The sequence below is a fragment of the Tachypleus tridentatus genome, chromosome 4 (genome assembly GCF_004210375.1).
Source record: "Tachypleus tridentatus isolate NWPU-2018 chromosome 4, ASM421037v1, whole genome shotgun sequence".
Lineage (NCBI taxonomy): Eukaryota > Metazoa > Arthropoda > Merostomata > Xiphosura > Limulidae > Tachypleus > Tachypleus tridentatus.
Genome location: NC_134828.1, coordinates 118,614,408 through 118,636,401, shown reverse-complemented (window position 1 = coordinate 118,636,401; position 21,994 = coordinate 118,614,408). Strand labels below are relative to the sequence as shown.

The following is a 21,994-nucleotide window of genomic DNA, read 5'->3' as shown; positions in this document are numbered from 1 at the left end:
ATACTGGTTACTACTGATACTGTATAAAACAAACTACTTTACTGGTTCAGTTTCACTAGACATGAAGTAAAATACATGATATACTGGTTATTACTGATACTGTATGAAACAAACTACTTTACTGGTTGTTTCATTAGACATGAAGTATAATACATGGTATACTGGTTACTACTGGTACTGTATAAAACAAACTACTTTACTGGTTGTTTCATTAGACATGAAGTATAATACATGATATACTGGTTACTACTGGTACTGTATAAAACAAACTACTTTACTGGTTGTTTCACTAGACATCAAGTATAATACATGGTATACTGGTTACTACTGATACTGTATAAAACAAACTACTTTACTGGTTGTTTCACTAGACATGAAGTATAATACATGGTATACTGGTTACTACTGGTACTGTATAAAACAAACTACTTTACTGGTTGTTTCATTAGACATGAAGTATAATACATGATATACTGGTTACTACTGGTACTGTATAAAACAAACTACTTTACTGGTTGTTTCACTAGACATGAAGTATAATACATGATATACTGGTTACTACTGATACTGTATAAAACAAACTACTTTACTGGTTGTTTCACTAGACATGAAGTATAATACATGATATACTGGTTACTACTGATACTGTATAAAACAAACTACTTTACTGGTTGTTTCACTAGACATGAAGTATAATACATGATATACTGGTTACTACTGATACTGTATAAAACAAACTACTTTACTGGTTGTTTCACTAGACATGAAGTATAATACATGATATACTGGTTACTACTGATACTGTATAAAACAAACTACTTTACTGGTTGTTTCACTAGACATGAAGTATAATACATGATATACTGGTTACTACTGATACTGTATAAAACAAACTACTTTACTGGTTGTTTCACTAGACATGAAGTATAATACATGGTATACTGGTTACTACTGATACTGTATAAAACAAACTACTTTACTGGTTGTTTCACTAGACATGAAGTATAATACATGGTATACTGGTTACTACTGGTACCGTGATATAAAACAAACTACTTTACTGGTTGTTTCATTAGTCATGAAGTATAATACATGATATACTGGTTACTACTGATACTGTATAAAACAAACTACTTTACTGGCTCAGTTTCACTAGACATGAAGTATAATACATGGTATACTGGTTACTACTGGTACTGTATAAAACAAACTACTTTACTAATTGTTTCACTAGACATGAAGTATAATACATGATATACTGGTTACTACTGATACTGTATAAGACAAACTACTTTACTGGTTGTTTCACTAGACATGAAGTATAATACATGATATACTGAATACTACTGGTACTTATAAAACAAACTACTTTACTGGTTGTTTCACTAGACATGAAGTATAATACATGATATACTGGTTACTACTGGTACTGTACAAGACAAACTACTTTACTGGTTGTTTCACTAGACATGAAGTATAATACATGATATACTGGTTACTACTGATACTGTATAAAACAAACTACTTTACTGGTTCAGTTTCACTAGCCATGAAGTATAATACATGATATACTGGTTACTACTGATACTGTATAAAACAAACTACTTTACTGGTTCAGTTTCACTAGCCATGAAGTATAATACATGATATACTGATTACTACTGATACTGTGTAAAACAAACTACTTTACTGGTTCAGTTTCACTAGCCATGAAGTATAATACATGATATACTGGTTACTACTGGTGCTGTATAAAACAAACTACTTTACTGGTTCAGTTTCACTAGACATGAAGTATAATACATGATATACTGGTTACTACTGATACTGTATAAAACAAACTACTTTACTGGTTCAGTTTCACTAGCCATGAAGTATAATACATGATATACTGGTTACTACTGGTACTGTATAAAACAAACTACTTTACTGGTTGTTTCACTAGACATGAAGTATAATACATGATATACTGGTTACTACTGGTACTGTATAAGACAAACTTTACTTTACTGGTTGTTTCACTAGACATGAAGTATAATACATGATATACTGGTTACTACTGATACTGTATAAAACAAACTACTTTACTGGTTGTTTCACTAGACATAAAGTATAATACATGATATACTGGTTACTACTGATACTGTATAAAACAAACTACTTTACTGGTTCAGTTTCACTAGACATGAAGTATAATACATGATATACTGGTTACTACTGATACTGTATAAAACAAACTACTTTACTGGTTGTTTCACTAGACATGAAGTATAATACATGATATACTGGTTACTACTGATACTGTATAAAACAAACTACTTTACTGGTTGTTTCACTAGACATGAAGTATAATACATGATATACTGGTTACTACTGATACTGTATAAAACAAACTACTTTACTGGTTCAGTTTCACTAGACATGAAGTATAATACATGATATACTGGTTACTACTGATACTGTATAAAACAAACTACTTTACTGGTTGTTTCACTAGACATGAAGTATAATACATGATATACTGGTTACTACTGATACTGTATAAAACAAACTACTTTACTGGTTCAGTTTCACTAGACATGAAGTATAATACATGATATACTGGTTACTACTGATACTGTATAAAACAAACTACTTTACTGGTTGTTTCACTAGACATGAAGTATAATACATGATATACTGGTTACTACTGATACTGTATAAAACAAACTACTTTACTGGTTGTTTCATTAGACATGAAGTATAATACATGATATACTGGTTACTACTGATACTGTATAAAACAAACTACTTTACTGGTTCAGTTTCACTAGCCATGAAGTATAATACATGATATACTGGTTACTACTGATACTGTGTAAAACAAACTACTTTACTGGTTCAGTTTCACTAGCCATGAAGTATAATACATGATATACTGGTTACTACTGGTACTGTATAAAACAAACTACTTTACTGGTTCAGTTTCACTAGACATGAAGTATAATACATGATATACTGGTTACTACTGGTACTGTATAAAACAAACTACTTTACTGGTTCAGTTTCACTAGACATGAAGTATAATACATGATATACTGGTTACTACTGATACTGTATAAAACAAACTACTTTACTGGTTCAGTTTCACTAGCCATGAAGTATAATACATGATATACTGGTTACTACTGGTACTGTATAAAACAAACTACTTTACTGGTTGTTTCACTAGACATGAAGTATAATACATAATATACTGGTTACTACTGGTACTGTATAAAACAAACTACTTAAATAGTTGCTTCACTGGACATGAAGTATAATACATGATATACTGGTTACTACTGATACTGTATAAAACAAACTACTTTACTGGTTCAGTTTCACTAGACATGAAGTATAATACATGATATACTGGTTACTACTGGTACTGTATAAAACAAACTACTTTACTGGCTCAGTTTCATTAGACATGAAGTATAATACATGATATACTGGTTACTACTGATACTGTATAAAACAAACTACTTTACTGGTTGTTTCACTAGACATGAAGTATAATACATGATATACTGGTTACTACTGGTACTGTATAAAACAAACTACTTTACTGGTTGTTTCACTAGACATGAAGTATAATACATGGTATACTGGTTACTACTGATACTGTATAAGACAAACTATTTTACTGGTTGTTTCACTAGACATGAAGTATAATACATGATATACTGGTTACTACTGATACTGTATAAAACAAACTACTTTACTGGTTGTTTCACTAGACATGAAGTATAATACATGATATACTGGTTACTACTGATACTGTATAAAACAAACTACTTTACTGGTTGTTTCACTAGACATGAAGTATAATACATGGTATACTGGTTACTACTGATACTGTATAAAACAAACTACTTTACTGGTTGTTTCACTAGACATGAAGTATAATACATGGTATACTGGTTACTACTGATACTGTATAAGACAAACTATTTTACTGGTTGTTTCACTAGACATGAAGTACAATACATGGTATACTGGTTACTACTGATACTGTATAAAACAAACTACTTTACTGGTTGTTTCACTAGACATGAAGTATAATACATGATATACTGGTTACTACTGGTACTGTATAAGACAAACTATTTTACTGGTTGTTTCACTAGACATGAAGTATAATATATGATATACTGAATACTACTGGTACTGTATAAAACAAGGTACTTTACTGGTTGTTTCACTAGACATGAAGTATAATACATGATATACTGGTTACTACTGATACTGTATAAAACAAACTACTTTACTGGTTGTTTCACTAGACATAAAGTATAATACATGATATACTGGTTACTACTGATACTGTATAAAACAAACTACTTTACTGGTTCAGTTTCACTAGACATGAAGTATAATACATGATATACTGGTTACTACTGATACTGTATAAAACAAACTACTTTACTGGTTGTTTCACTAGACATGAAGTATAATACATGATATACTGGTTACTACTGATACTGTATAAAACAAACTACTTTACTGGTTGTTTCACTAAACATGAAGTATAATACATGATATACTGGTTACTACTGATACTGTATAAAACAAACTACTTTACTGGTTCAGTTTCACTAGACATGAAGTATAATACATGATATACTGGTTACTACTGATACTGTATAAAACAAACTACTTTACTGGTTGTTTCACTAGACATGAAGTATAATACATGATATACTGGTTACTACTGATACTGTATAAAACAAACTACTTTACTGGTTCAGTTTCACTAGACATGAAGTATAATACATGATATACTGGTTACTACTGATACTGTATAAAACAAACTACTTTACTGGTTGTTTCACTAGACATGAAGTATAATACATGATATACTGGTTGTTTCACTAGACATGAAGTATAATACATGATATACTGGTTACTACTGATACTGTATAAAACAAACTACTTTACTGGTTGTTTCACTAGACATGAAGTATAATACATGATATACTGGTTACTACTGATACTGTATAAAACAAACTACTTTACTGGTTCAGTTTCACTAGACATGAAGTATAATACATGATATACTGATTATTACTGATACTGTATAAAACAATCTACTTTACTGGTTGTTTCACTAGACATGAAGTATAATACATGATATACTGGTTACTACTGATACTGTATAAAACAAACTACTTTACTGGTTGTTTCACTAGACATGAAGTATAATACATGATATACTGGTTACTACTGATACTGTATAAAACAAACTACTTTACTGGTTCAGTTTCACTAGACATGAAGTATAATACATGATATACTGATTATTACTGATACTGTATAAAACAATCTACTTTACTGGTTGTTTCACTAGACATGAAGTATAATACATGGTATACTGGTTACTACTGGTACTGTATAAAACAAACTACTTTACTGGTTGTTTCACTAGACATGAAGTATAATACATGATATACTGGTTACTACTGATACTGTATAAAACAAACTACTTTACTGGTTGTTTCACTAGACATGAAGTATAATACATGATATACTGGTTATTACTGATACTGTATAAAACAAACTACTTTACTGGTTGTTTCACTAGACATGAAGTATAATACATGATATACTGGTTATTACTGATACTGTATAAAACAATCTACTCTACTGGTTGTTTCATTAGACATGAAGTATAATACATGATATACTGGTTACTACTGGTACTGTATAAAACAAACTACTTTACTGGTTGTTTCACTAGACATGAAGTATAATACATGATATACTGGTTATTACTGATACTGTATAAAACAATCTACTCTACTGGTTGTTTCATTAGACATGAAGTATAATACATGATATACTGGTTACTACTGGTACTGTATAAAACAAACTACTTTACTGGTTGTTTCACTAGACATGAAGTATAATACATGATATACTGGTTACTACTGATACTGTATAAAACAAACTACTTTACTGGTTGTTTCACTAGACATGAAGTATAATACATGATATACTGATTATTACTGATACTGTATAAAACAATCTACTCTACCAGTTCTACAGATATCTGTGTATTGTGTTCTGTGAACTACATTCTGAGCGACCAAAAACTGTGGTAGTTATTCAGAAAGTATTGAAAATGGAAACTCTTGTTGTGTGAACTGAAATAAACTGAAGTAACTATACAGAAGATATGGAAAAGTGGATGTGACACTGTAGCTGTGTGGAACTGAATCTAGTTTGCAAAAATTTCAAACAGAGTATGTTTTATTTCAGACTGGGTTACTCTGATGGGAATATAAGTAAGGAAGTGTTACCTGTCCTTCTGATAAAAATGTTTCTATCTATGGATTAATATGAATCTTATAAAAATACTGTCAGTTTGCAGAGAATTTTCATCCATATAAGAAGACCACTGGGAACATAATATTTTCATGACTTGTAAAAACTATATTTACTGATGTGATTCATGCACATTTATAGATACAATAACTATTCACGTATTTATGACAAAAGTATAAAAGAACATGACTACTTATTTTCAAAGTTTTCGTGTTTTACTTGGCTTTATGGTTAACTCTTCCATTGAAAATATAAGACATATTATTTCATAAAATCTTTTAGTGGATTATATACGTTGTTGTAATTACATATGATAATTTTAATTCCACTGGTAAATAGTACAACTGAGCCCACAACACAAACAGCTGAGTTCATTAACTGGATGAGTTCTGTGTCCATCCTTGTTCAAACTGTGATTTGTTCTTCAAAAGGTAGGAAGCAAGATAGCCAATGGGATCAAGTGGTCTGAAATTTAATATAAGCATATTTATTACATATTACAATGTACTGTTTAACAATATCCAATAAAAACAAACTTCTTGCAAGCAAAAACAAAACTGAAAAATCAGATTTTTCCTGATCTGAGTGACTACTTCTATGTCACCCACTATGATTCAATCAGCCCTGAGGGCAAAATGTTAGAAAATAAACTGTTACTTCATAATGTTGCTTTAAATACTCTATTTACATTTAAAACTTATCAATAAAAACTTTATGTACTTAATTTTATACACAAACATGAATCAAAATATCCAAATTGTGATTTCAGCATCATTACACCACACTTAAAACAAGTGGTATCTACATGATAAAATGACACTTATAGCCCCAGATAAGGAAAATACTTATAAACAAATCGTAGTAAAACTAAAACAACAATATCTTAATTAATTTTAGTCAATGTGTTATCAGCATATAACAAGTTATTAAAATAACATTATATAACAAGACATCAGACAAGGTAAAAGTTGTAATAATGTTATCTAACAAGACATCAGGCAATGTAAAAGTTGTAATAGTGTTACCTAACAAGACATCAGAACAATGTAAAAGTTGTAATAGTGTTACCTAACAAGACATCAGACAATGTAAAAGTTGTAATAATGTTACCTAACAAGACATCAGGCAATGTAAAAGTTGTAATAGTGTTACCTAACAAGACATCAGAACAATGTAAAAGTTGTAATAATGTTACCTAACAAGACATCAGACAATGTAAAAGTTGTAATAATGTTACCTAACAAGACATCAGACAATGTAAAAGTTGTAATAATGTTACCTAACAAGACATCAGAACAATGTAAAAGTTGTAATAATGTTACCTAACAAGACATCAGACAATGTAAAAGTTGTAATAATGTTACCTAACAAGACATCAGAACAATGTAAAAGTTGTAATAATGTTACCTAACAAGACATTAGAACAATGTAAAAGTTGTAATAATGTTACCTAACAAGACATCAGAACAATGTAAAAGTTGTAATAATGTCACCTAACAAGATATCAGGCAATGTAAATGTTGTAATAATGTTACCTAACAAGATATCAGGCAATGTAAATATTGTAATAATGTTACCTAACAAGATATCAGGCAATGTAAAAGTTGTAATAGTGTTACCTAACAAGACATCAGAACAATGTAAAAGTTGTAATAATGTCACCTAACAAGATATCAGGCAATGTAAATGTTGTAATAATGTTACCTAACAAGATATCAGGCAATGTAAAAGTTGTAATAGTGTTACCTAACAAGACATCATATAATGAAAAAGTTGTAATAATGTTACCTAACAAGACATCAGAACAATGTAAAAGTTGTAATAATGTTACCTAACAAGACATCAGGCAATGTAAAAGTTGTAATAATGTCACCTAACAAGACATCAGAACAATGTAAAACTTGTAATAGTGTTATCTAACAAGACATCAGAACAATGTAAAAGTTGTAATAGTGTTACCTAACAAGACATCAGAACAATGTAAAAGTTGTAATAATGTTACCTAATAAGACATCAGACAATGTAAAAGTTGTAATAATGTTACCTAACAAGACATCATAACAATGTAAAAGTTGTAATAATGTTACCTAACAAGACATCAGACAATGTAAAAGTTGTAATAATGTTACATAACAAGACATCAGACAATGTAAAAGTTGTAATAATGTTACCTAACAAGACATCAGACAATGTAAAAGTTGTAATAATGTTACATAACAAGACATCAGGCAATGTAAAAGTTGTAATAATGTTACCTAACAAGACATCAGAACAATGTAAAAGTTGTAATAATGTTACATAACAAGACATCAGAACAATGTAAAAGTTGTAATAATGTTACCTAACAAGACATCAGACAATGTAAAAGTTGTAATAATGTTACCTAACAAGACATCAGGCAATGTATAAGTTGTAATAATGTTACCTAACAAGACATCAGAACAATGTAAAACTTGCAATAATGTTACCTAACAAGACATCAGAACAATGTAAAAGTTGTAATAATGTTACCTAACAAGACATCAGACAATGTAAAAGTTGTAATAATGTTACCTAACAAGACATCAGGCAATGTAAAAGTTGTAATAGTGTTACCTAACAAGACATCAGAACAATGTAAAAGTTGTAATAGTGTTACCTAACAAGACATCAGACAATGTAAAAGTTGTAATAGTGTTACCTAACAAGACATCAGAACAATGTAAAAGTTGTAATAGTGTTACCTAACAAGACATCAGACAATGTAAAAGTTGTAATAATGTTACCTAACAAGAGATCAGAACAATGTAAAAGTTGTAATAATGTTACCTAACAAGACATCAGACAATGTAAAAGTTGTAATAATGTTACCTAACAAGACATCAGAACAATGTAAAAGTTGTAATAGTGTTACCTAACAAGACATCAGACAATGTAAAAGTTGTAATAGTGTTACCTAACAAGACATCAGACAATGTAAAAGTTGTAATAATGTTACCTAACAAGACATCAGACAATGTAAAAGTTGTAATAATGTTACCTAACAAGACATCAGGCAATGTAAAAGTTGTAATAGTGTTACCTAACAAGACATCAGAACAATGTAAAAGTTGTAATAATGTTACATAATAAGACATCAGACAATGTAAAAGTTGTAATAATGTTACCTAACAAGACATCAGAACAATGTAAAAGTTGTAATAATGTTACATAACAAGACATCAGACAATGTAAAAGTTGTAATAATGTTACCTAACAAGACATCAGGCAATGTAAAAGTTGTAATAATGTTACCTAACAAGACATCAGGCAATGTAAATGTTGTAATAATGTTACCTAACAAGATATCAGGCAATGTAAAAGTTGTAATAATGTCACCTAACAAGACATCAGACAATGTACAAGCTGTAATGTCACCTAACAAGACATCAGACAATGTGCAAGCTGTAATAATGTCACCTAACAAGACATCATAAGGATATATAACCTGTAATAACGTTACCTCACAAGACATCATAAAGATATACAAGCTGTAATAATGTTATCTCACAAGACATCAGAACAATGTTACACCAAGAAATAATGATAAATGTAAATTATCATACACCACAATTACAAATAAAAAAATCTCTTTAATTACAACCAATGTTAATAAATAACACAGTTACTTACCTCTCTTTAGCCAAGGCTGACAAGCTCTGTAACAGAATGGGTACAACAGTGGTATCAAGATATTGTCTTGTTGGCAAAGTCTGAAGGTCTACCTTGGGCTTTTTATTTAGACCATCACTGCCTTCTTTGTCAGCTGTCATAACTTTCTGTCAGTGAATTCAACATAATATGTCACTAAGCATTCTAGATATTTGTCTCAGTGTGAGTTTTGTATTCCAGTTTAGTTCACATGTAATATTAAATTTGTGTTTGAAACTGAATAACGATGTAACATCTGTTCACCATATTTAACAAAGGAACCCCCAACTTGCCAGTTTTCACTTTTAAAATTTAAATATCCTGAGTGTATGAAAGATATGCTGTTGGCTACTCATGACCTAAACCAGTGTATTAAATACCCTGATGGTGTTAGAAAATCAGAATCATAAGAAACTTATCACCTTTACATACAAGTTCCAAAAACCCATCAATTTGACTGATGTTTACCATACATTTTTATTTATATCAACATACAATTCTTTTTTTTGTATTACAAGTAATCTGTAATTTCACTGTAGATGTCCAGTGTTATTTCTTTCTCCAACTGAGCTCTCATCTCTTACTATAACAGAAGCATGTTTACCAGATGATGCGACTTACTATAACAGAAGCCTGTTTACCAGATGATGTGACTAATGTTCAATATGAGTTATCTGTAATAATATCAATTCTTGTGAGAGGTAGTGTCTACTTGTCTGTCAGTTTGACTTACTACAACAAAACTGTTTCAGCCTGATGCTAGTGACACACATAGAACAATGAAAGGTAAGTAAATACAATGAAAAGTTCAAATGTGTGTGCAGCAAATGTTGAAAGCATTTAACCTGCGTGGATTGTGCTATTTATTTAGTTTCATTTTATTCAATAGGAGTTGCTTACTTTTCCACAGTTCTTCCAGGAACATGTAGTGTTTAAAATAATTTACCCACCAGTTTATATTTCAAACCTTGTATATACATTTATAGTTTTTATTACTATCGGCTAACTTTTCCCATGTTTGGTTTGTTATAGTATTTAAATTACTCAATATTGTTTGCACAATTATTCTTTTTAATACGGTGCTTCACATGTAATTACACTTGATGTTTCAAAAACAACTTTTAATACGGTGCTTCACATGTAATTACACTTGATGTTTCAAAACAACTTTTTAATATGGTGCTTCACATGTAATTACACTTGATGTTTCAAAAACAACTTTTTAATACGGTGCATCACATGTAATTACACTTGATGTTTTAAAAACAACTTTTTAATACGTTGCTTCACATGTAATTACACTTGATGTTTCAAAACAACTTTTAATATCTGGTGCTTCACATGTAATTACACTTGATGTTTCAAAACAACTTTTAATCTGATTGCTTCACATGTAATTACACTTGATGTTTCAAAACAACTTTTAATCTGATTGCTTCACATGTAATTACACTTGATGTTTCAAAACAACTTTTTAATATGGTGCTTCACATGTAATTACACTTGATGTTTCAAAAACAACTTTTTAATACGGTGCTTCACATGTAATTACACTTGATGTTTCAAAAACAACTTTTTAATATGGTGCTTCACATGTAATTACACTTGATGTTTCAAAAACAACTTTTGAAATGAATGAAGTTATTTATTTTCATTATGTCAATACCAACACAGTGATATGTAGTGTGAAAATAACCACAGTATTACAGTCCTAGATATGAGTGAAACCTAGTTGTTCCAGTGTTAAAGTGGATCTAGCATGGGAGTACATGATAGTACTTGACAGCTAAAATATGACAAGTTGGAAAAATAATATTACATACCTGAACAGACTCTGATGATACAGTGCTGGCAGCTATGTTTTCTGTTACAATTTGAGGTTCATTAGCACTTTCAGTCTGTGAAACTGTGTGAAACAAAAATTGTTATATAGTAAGGTTAATGTTTTCCTTAACTTAAATATAGTCACCTCTTTGCTTACAGTTGTTATCACTGTGTCTGTATTTGAGATTTAATGCATTGCTTGAGCTATCTATCACTTAAGACATGTGGTGCAACATAAACAGAATTAGATGTCATTGTATGACAAATGTTCTCCACTAAGAGAAAGGTGACACATACTCCAAGTATGGATCCCCATAAACACCTGCACTTGAAATGAACTTAATTCTTTGATAATAGGGGAGGTTTATATGTACATATGTATTGTAAGTGCACTTTGAGGTAAAGAAATGTTAACTTTCAAAACAGTATTTTTACCTATTCACAGAGTAACTTGAATCTCACACTGAGTTGGTGGAGAGATAGGTGTAATTGTGGAAATCTAAATGAGCTTCCTTTGTGGAAGGCAACTGAAGTGGAATGTGCAACCTTATAGTGAGAGTTTATTAGAAGGACAACACACATGGGGTCCCACATCCATCATCATGGAAGGTATACTCTTCATCCAAATGAGTGTAGGAAAAGAAGGCAAAATGAGCTGATGTGTCATAGGTGTCAGTGGAAAAAACATGAAAACTAAGCATCTACACGTAACAAGTTGGCCAGACATAAGATGTAACATGAGTAGATCAAATCATACAGCCTGGTATATGTTCTGTTGTACAATTTACTCACTTACGCACAAGAAATAACTCCCATAAGGAAATCATTTTGCTCAGTCTGGCTGGCCAAACTGCCAGGAAAATGGCAGAATAACTAACATACCAGCAGCTAAGAACTGGTAGTTGCAAAGGTCTCCTGTGCTTCCCTCAATGACTGGAAGGATATTGTATAATGGAGATGCTGAAAAGGCACTCACCATCATTATCACGAAAAACAACTTGAAAAACCAGCTTATAACCCCATCTCAAAGGTGGCCATTTTACACAAAAAAGCAAATGGGTTTAATGATTTCTGTTACCCCTGACTCATTGTAGGTTTTAAAAGAAGGTAAATATTCTGTGAGGCAATGCCAGCCATCAAATGGGTTTTGTAAAGTGAATGGGACATAATAATAAACAGGTAAGGACATAAGAGGCATTTATCTGAAGAAAGGTGATAACATGAGGGAAAGAAAACCTATATATGGTGAAGATAAGAGAAAATGGTGTATGGAGTAATCCACATTTCAGATTGGAAAATCCTGTCCAAAGGTTAATGTTTGAAAGTGCAAAGCCAGAAAGTGAATCAAATAGGGCATTTGATGTGACATGTTACAGCTCACAACCACTTCTATTCAAGGAGGAATAGACAATGTTGATGACTGATAAAACCATCTAGTAAGTGTAGAGGAATAAGAGGGGTCTCATGTTAAAAATAACTATTGTGGAAACCCCTAAATGCTGCCATGTGTAACAAGTAACATCTGATACACAAATTGATCGAGGCCAGTATGACCATAAAGATCCAAGAATGATGGAAGAGGTATGATCTCTCCTAAGAAACCTAAGTTTTAAGAAGAAATGAGTGGTTAGGGAAAATAATCAAGGGAAATCTGTCAATCAAAGTACAAGAGACATCCAGTGCATAAAGATCAGATCTGTGATGACAACTAACAAGAAAGAGAAGGAAACAGGTTTTGAGAGATGGTACAAGGAGCAAGTGGCAAAAGGCTCAAATGGAGTCTGAATAAAAGTATGTAGAACCAATTAAGATTATGGTTGTGCAAAGGAACCAATCAAAGGGTTGAAGAATCGTGTAGAAAGAACAGGTATAGAAAAGACAGAATCACAGAAAAAAAAAGCAGTTTATAAGACCTAATAACCTATAATGGTAAAAACTAACAACCCTTGGTCAAAAATCAAGGTAGAGAAGACCAAACAAAGGGTAACAATGGAACCTATAATGGAAAAACTAACAACCCTTGGTCAAAATCAAGGTAGAGAAGACCACACAAAGGGTAACAATGGAACCTATAATGGTAAAAACTAACAACCCTTGGTCAAAAATCAAGGTAGAGAAGACCAAACAAAGGGTAACAATGGAACCTATAATGGTAAAAACTAACAACCCTTGGTCAAAAATCACGGTAGAGAAGACCAAACAAAGGGTAACAATGGAACCTATAATGGTAAAAACTAACAACCCTTGGTCAAAAATCAAGGTAGAGAAGACCAAACAAAGGGTAACAATGGAACCTATAATGGTAAAAACTAACAACCCTTGGCCAAAAAATCAAGGTAGAGAAGACCAAACAAAGGGTAACAATGGAACCTATAATGGTAAAAACTAACAACCCTTGGTCAAAAATCAAGGTAGAGAAGACCAAACAAAGGGTAACAATGGAACAGCTAGGTAGCAGAGCATCAAACATTGCACCACTTATATTAATTGACAAGAGTTAGCCAAAGAAACCCGATCAGCAAATTTCAAACTCATTTGTTTCTCTTTCAACTGGAGTGTTATCTTGCATGTAAAGAGCAAAAGATGTAAAAGTAAGATAAAGGTAGAGGTGATTTAGATGCCAACTGAAGAAGAAACCAAAACTGAGTTTGCCAAAAAGGAGCTACCAACAAGACCTGAACAAAGAATGTCACAAAAAAATATCAAGATACACGAGAGAAAACAAAGAGGATAAACATACAGAAAGAGTTGAGACCAGTCCTGGCTAAGGGCATCAACAACCAGAGCTGATGGGTGAAATACAGAGCACTAGATGAGGGGGAGTTTGATACTGAGAAAATTGGCAAAGACAGTGATCAATGGCATACTCAAATGGGAAGAAATCCATTGAAATGTCTGAGAGTGGAAAAAACCATTCAGTAAGAAGAACCTTGTCTGGTCAAGAATATGACAGGTTACTAGACAAATGATGCTACTACATTCTCTTCTCAATGATTCACTCATAAGAAAGGACAGTGGACTGAGACTTTTTGCTCAAATCCCACTAAAAAAAGCCTAATGTAAGCCCAGTCTAGAAAGGTAAAATGTTTCAGAGATTAAAAGTCTCTAAAAGAGGTAGAAGCTTTTGTAGAAGAAGTAAAATAAAGACAAGAAGAGGTGACTATATGTTCTATATCTCACAGAAGAATGGGGGAAGGCTGAGCCTGATGGGGTCAAAAATTAAAAAAAAGACTCCATGATGGATTCCGGATGACTTGGAAAACTGACCATCTAATTCAAATGAACTACCTCTTAGAGGAAAAGCAATGTGGTTGAGAAGACATCCTCAGAAGAAATGCAGAGAACACCAGCCATCAGTTTAATAACAGATACAAAGTCCTAGGCAATGAATATGGTAAACAAAATGCTTCCATAGCTCAGCTGAAGAATTAAATAGCTAAAGTAATATCAAAGGGGAAAGCCCAAAACTGGTACACCGTATCCTGGTGAATGAAATGAAGGAAGTGATGTGTGGATAGGGCAAACACAATATTTCAAATGTGGCCTAACCAGTGACTTGTATAATGAAATTATAAAACAGAATGGAGAAAATGACCTCCATGGCCTCCAAATGCAAAAAACACTGAGGACTGAAAAAAGGAGAATTGTTTTTTAAATTTCGTGCAAAGCTACAGGAAGGCTATCTGCACTAGCTGCCCCTAATTTAGCAGTGTAAGACAAGAGGGAAAGCAACTAGTCATCACCACCTACCATCAACTCTTGAGCTACTCTTTTACAAATGAATAGTGGTATTGACCATCACATTATACTGCTTCCATGGCTGAAAGGGCAAGTATGTTTGGTGCGATGAGGATTCGAACCCGAGGCCATGTTGGATCCAAAAGGAGAAAAAGAAACAGGAAAAGAGAACATAAAAAAAGATGGTCTATAATAGCCTAAACAATCCACCAGTCAGCTGCAAAACAGATAAAAACTGTGAACATAAAACAAAATGATCCTACACAGAGTCTGAGCTGAGAGAGGGAGTCACTAACATGCAACAGCTAGTCCAATAGGAGGATTGACAACAAAAAGAGGAAGAGTAACACAAAGGTGGAGGATTTTCAGAGGGTCAAGGAATAAAGATTACTCATGATGCTGTGAGAGACAAGAAATAAAACAGGAGAGAAGGGACTGTGATAGTCTCCAAAACTTTAGAAAAACCCCAAACACTTCAAGCTGAAGAAAAGAAGACAGACAGAGGTAATTAAATTAAGAATGGGGAAGACAAATAGCATACAAAAAACATTACATCACAGAAGATCCCAACCAGAGAGAAACCAAGTCAGCAGGAACAAGACAGGAAGAAGATAAAATGCTGGGCAAGGCACTGGGAGGAACCAAATGTAGGTCGCCAGAAAGACTATCAGGATCACAGTGTAGGCCTACAGGTTGGACACAACGAGAAGACGAGAGGTGGGTAAGAAAGAGGCAAAGACGGGAATAATTGAGCCAAGGAAGGTGTTTGGGAGTAAGAGGTTCAATCTCACACGTGGGTAAAAGGGGATTCTGAGACGAAAATTGGGAATAAGCCATGACAAGGGTAGGCATTTAAAAGTAGAAACAAGGTAGAAGCAAAACTTGTTCAGATGAACAAATATGACTGAGAGAGAAAAACTATGTAATCCTCAGTGTGACAGTGCAGTAAGGAAGAATTAACATACATAACAGAAAGTAAAGAAACCTCAGAAATCTAATCCACAAGGAGATTTGGAAGCAAAATATTGTCCTCAACAGGTAAAGAGAAACATTGTGCAAACTTTGGATGTGGAAACAGCTGACTAAAGTTGTCATCTTTTTGGTGAGGTTCAGAAAGATAAGAATGCACTTCGCATACAAGAACAGGGAAAAAGAGGCAAGGAAGGCATTAAAAACCCACAACATCAAAAAATATGATGTTAACATCTTCAAGAGTCAACAGGGGAAACATCACAAGAACCAAGGATGTAGTAACAATTGTCACATGATTATTTATGGTCATTCTAGAACTTTTTAACATCACTTTGTTTTAACAGCAATAGTTTTAAGTCAAAGTTAAAACAAACTAAAGAGAAATCACTGTTAACACTGTGAAAAGGTAACGTGAAATATAATTAATCTAAGCATCTAGGATAAGGATGAAGTTAGTGTTCATGGGAATCCACCACACATGGAAGATGTGTCACTCTTCTATTAGTGGATGGTTTTTGTCACATTATACACCAGTGTAGTTTGTGTTATGTCTGAAATGGAAGATAACTCAGGGCAATGCACAAAAAACAAATATAAATTGTGCAGGGAATTTGTTGATTAGTCATGGATCCAATTCTGTACAAAGAACAAAACCAATATACACATTACATATCATTTTTTAAAACAAACTGTGTACTTGAGTAGGATAGAAAAATAAAACTATATGCTATTATAACCTCTAAGAAACCATGTACCGTATCTCTAATTTAACCACAAGGTTATGAAAACAGCAATCCTTTAATTAACAAATTACTATTAATAATGACGTTATCCAAAATGACAATGTTATTCAGCAGACGTGTCTCTAGAGAGAAACATAACTTACAATTTTATTGTCATATATAAAACAACACAAACACGTGTATTAAATATTTTATAGTGCATGAATCTGTTTGTACACCAACCTTGTTACAAGGTCTTAAAATCATAACTTCTTATCTTCACACTTGGTTTAAAAATTCTTAAAATTATAAAAATTAATATGCCTATACCAGTATAACCACAGAATTATCTATTATCTACATAACACTAAATATCACCACCAAGTGGTTTCTTTCTCTCTTAAGTAAACAAGCAAAGATTATTAAGTTACACTCAGTTCCAAATAATAGAGTACAACTGTTCCTACCTTCAACTGAGAAATAAGTTGCTTTTCAGAAAATACAAAGACAGTGTTTTCTTTCTAAAGATAATAACTGGAAATATAGTTAAACTGTAGTCCCCATACCACTTGGATTATGTTCCACAATAAGGACTGTGTTTATATATTATAAAAACAAACTATATTACGTTTATTTCCTAGTTCCTTTAGCACACGGATTACTTTCATTCACTATTACTCAGAATTACATATTCATATCAAATACCAGTTGAAGACAGATTAGCACATAAAGTTCAAGCTATTTATTTATTTATAATCAATTGATAATATTTTAACATTTATATCTAGCCTAATTTCATTGTAACATTGTCTTTAGTACCAGACGAAGGCCACCTGTTTGAAATGTTACAGAAATTAAACCACAGGTTTTCACTTAAACATGTCAATATATTCCTTATTATAATTTATCTAAGTTTCTTGTCTTCCTGAATAGCATTCATCCAAGTGTTACTAATTAGCACTTTCTTTAATCGAAGAATATATATACCATATACAAAAATATACATATATATAACACATACAAAACCCAGAAACATTCAATGTACATATTCAAAATTTTGGTCCATTTGACCTAAAGTATATGTCATTGAAACCTTCAGAGCAAAGACCAAAATTTAATTTTCACATAACTAATTCAGGTATTCCAAATGAACACTTAATATTTAATATTACTAAAAAAATATGTTGAAAATTAATTAACTTTATTGTGTCTTCTAGTTATAATTGTCATTTTAGTAAGTTAAAATAAATTCTATATAATTTGTAAGTAGTGTTAAGGTATAGCATGTGTGTTATCATAATTTGAACAAAATTTGACGGGAATAACCTTAACATGACAGTAAGGGATCTTTGGTGTAATGATTGATCAGTCTCTCAGGTCATCCAAGCAGTGTACTGTTAGTGAAGGCTAGGTAAACTGGATTTTAGTTGTATCGACAGAAGTATTGAACACAAGCCTAAAGAGGTTATAATGTTATTGTATAAGTCCGTTATTAGGTCGTATTGGATGACTGTGTTCACTGTCGCCGTTCCTTACCTTAGAATAGATACCAAATTGTTTGAAAAGTTTCTAACAAAGTTTACTAGGACAAAACCTGGAATGGAAAATAATAGGGTGGGTCTAATAAATACGTAGCTGTAAAGGTAATCTTGATGTATCATAGTAAGGTATCGAACTTGAAAATGTCATAAACTTTACTGGTTGTGCTACTACTAGAGTCGTAACGGTATTTATGAACAAAAAGAGGCTCGTAGCTTGTATTATTACCAATTACTATGTCTGTTCAACTTTCAAGTTCAATTTCAATTCCAAAGTTTCTGATCATCAGTTTGTGCGTTAAAGTAATAAAATTGTAACAAATCACATTTAATGATAAAACATATTTCAGTAAATTACTTTACAATACCCTTACATAAATTATAGTGATGTATATTACATATACATAATTACAAATAAAACCGTAAAATTATATTAATGCTACTTAGCATCGTACGTTCACTATCCGCCATTTTCACATTGAACAATTAGTGATTCAAATATTCCGTTGGGGTATGCGAGTTATGGAAAGAAAGGAAAAAAAAGAAGAAAACAACAACAAAAAAGAAAAACATCGTTACGATAAATAACGTAAGCAGGGAAAAGTAAAATAAAAATTTCTGTTGATAAACAGCAGCATCGAGTTCATCAATGCAACATAAATTACATTAGGTACTAAAAACCAAGTATTACTTACAGTGGCTCAGTTGTGTGTATGTAGCTTATAAAGCTAAAATTTGAGTTTAATACCCGCGGTAGACACAATAAAGACAGCCCTTTGTGTAGTCTTGCGAATAACAACTTAACAGATACTGTTCGTTTCAACCACTGTTTCGCCTTTGTGGCTTTATCAAGACTAATACTCAAAGAATATTTATTAAACAAAAGCAAAAACTGAGACAACTACATAAATATGTGTAGTAATCTTCTTATCACACATTTATATAATTCTTTCTAGGTTATTGTTTTTAAGAACTTGCAGTGCGTGTTGGAGAGATTTAGAAAATTTGAAACTAGCATTAGAAACGTAAAAACAAAACAAAAACCTTTGCTCCCCAGGTAGTAATAAAACCGTTTCGCCATATCTAAGAGTTTCTTTTCTACAAAACTCATTAATAGTTTGTTGTGTGCTCTTTTTTTTCAGAAAGCGAATCGTACAAATATAATAAATCGAGATTTTGCCAAAACATATCAGTTAACTTATTTATTGTTTTGTTTTAGATGCTGTGCCACCGGGAGACATATCAGTTTGCAAAAAGAAATATTTCTGAAATTCTGAAGCCTGGCATGGCCAGGTGATTAAGGCACTCGACTCGTAATCCGAGGGCCGCGGGTTCGAATCCCCGTCATACCAAACATGCTTGCCCGTTCAGTCGTGGGGGCGTTATAATGTGTCGTTCTATCCCACTAATCGTTGGTAAAAGAGTAGCCCAAGAGTTGGCAGTAGGTATTGATGACTAGCTGTTTTCCTTCTAGTCTTACACTGCTAAATTAGGAACGACTAGCGCAGATAGCCCTCGAGTAGGTTTGCTCGAAATTCAAACCAAATCTGAAATTCTGTAGATTATGATTGCTTTTTTCAAATTAAACACAAAATTATACAATAAGCTATTTGTCTTTTGCCTACCGCGAGTATCGAAACGTTAGAAGTCCAGAGTCATATCACTGTGTTATTGGAGGGTAAGGCATAGATTATTAAATAAGGGAGCATGTTTGTTTTGAATTTCGCGCAAAGCTACTTGAGGGCGATCTGCACTAGTCGTCCCTAATTTAGTAGTGTAAGACTAGAAGAGAGGCAGCTAGTCATCACCACCCACCGCCAACTCTTGGGCTACTCTTTACCAACGAATAGTGATTGACCGTCACAATATAACGCCACCACGACTGAAAGGGCGAGCATGTTTGGTGCGACTGGGCTTCGAACCCGCGACCGTCGGATTATGAGTCGAACGCCTTAACACACTTAGCCATGCCGGGCCCTATAAGGGAGCAGGAGAGATCATAGTTCGTTTCGAAATAGAGGCTACTATTTCAAATATTTGCATTTTAGACGAAACTTATAAGTACACAAGTCTCTTTACCTTAAACGTGAAAGTGTATGTTCATACCATAACCACACAAGCTAGGCAAAACATATTTCTATATAGGTCCTCGCTCCTACATTTTTGGATTAGTTCCTAGATCTCTACTTGATGATTTAGTTCTTTGTTTTCTATAGTGTATCATATCTTCTCTGATCGACAGAATATTATATGTAAAACTGAAAAGATTAGGACTATAAAATCCTTTAATTGATCGGTAGTGCTGTATTTAATATCAGAGCAAAGAGGGAAACGCACTGACGTGCCCCTTGTATTGCGGCCTCCAAAATAATACACAAAAACAAAAAAGTCTTATATAATAAGCTGATCAATATGGACGGCTTCCTAAGAAAATTTCACCAAGTAATTTGAAATGCTAAACATATTTCTCCTTGGCAAGTTGATTTTAAGTGGAGTTTGTTTTTGGAATTTCGCACAAAGCTACTCGAGAGCTATCTGTGCCAGCCGTCCCTAATTTAGCAGTGTAAGACTAGAAGGAAGGCAGCTAGTCATCACCACCCACCGCCAACTCTTGGGCTACTCTTTTACCAACGAAAAGTGGGATTGACCGTCACATTATAACGCCCCCACAGCTGGGAGGGCGAGCCTGTTTGGCGCGAACCCGCGACCCTCAGGTTACGAAACGCACGTCTTAACGCGCTAGGCCATGCCAGGCCCTTTAAGTAGAGACAGATATATCTGTGGGAGAGAAAATATCATGAGGTGATGCTGCTGACTGAGAAAAACAAAACAACGAGTTTACTTGGTGAATTCAAGCATACTTTCCTAACCAATTTCTACTTGCAAACTGTCAAGTGAAGACTTACTTAATTAACATTGTGTTTTAGTTGTAGAAAGATTAATACTGGGAAATGAAAATCTATTGGGCTAAGCACAGTCTAGTAGAAGTATAGGTCATTTTCTTCTGCATAACTATACACATTGTGTTTTTAGTTTATTTGTGATGACAATGTATAAGAAATAGTAATAACATTAAATAACAAGAAAACATCAAAACAGTGTACAAGTTGTAATAATATTACATAAAAATACATTTATTTAAATTTGTTTATACTCATTTTTTGTATTTAAACAAACTTTTGA

General features: G+C 32.6%; 1 protein-coding gene across 1 annotated transcript; it reads right to left on the bottom strand.

Annotated features, from left to right (window-relative positions):
- Positions 1 to 6,435: 6,435 nt before the first annotated feature.
- Positions 6,436 to 19,381, bottom strand: LOC143249950 (protein dpy-30 homolog). Its single transcript, XM_076500581.1, has 4 exons — positions 19,267 to 19,381; positions 11,841 to 11,923; positions 10,000 to 10,145; positions 6,436 to 6,813 (listed from the first exon to the last, which is right to left on the bottom strand). The coding sequence occupies exons 1-4, from the start codon at positions 19,280 to 19,282 to the stop codon at positions 6,723 to 6,725; spliced, it is 336 nt and encodes a 111-aa protein (XP_076356696.1). The 5' UTR covers positions 19,283 to 19,381; the 3' UTR covers positions 6,436 to 6,722.
- Positions 19,382 to 21,994: the final 2,613 nt, after the last annotated feature.

Bases quoted from the DNA above. Each gene is read 5' to 3' on its own strand.
- LOC143249950 (XM_076500581.1), bottom strand. The intron at 10,146-11,840 runs GTATGTAATATT...ATTCACTGACAG, and splicing joins TATCATCAGAGTCTGTTCAG to AAAGTTATGACAGCTGACAA. The intron at 6,814-9,999 runs GTAAGTAACTGT...ATTAAATTTCAG, and splicing joins TCAGCCTTGGCTAAAGAGAG to ACCACTTGATCCCATTGGCT.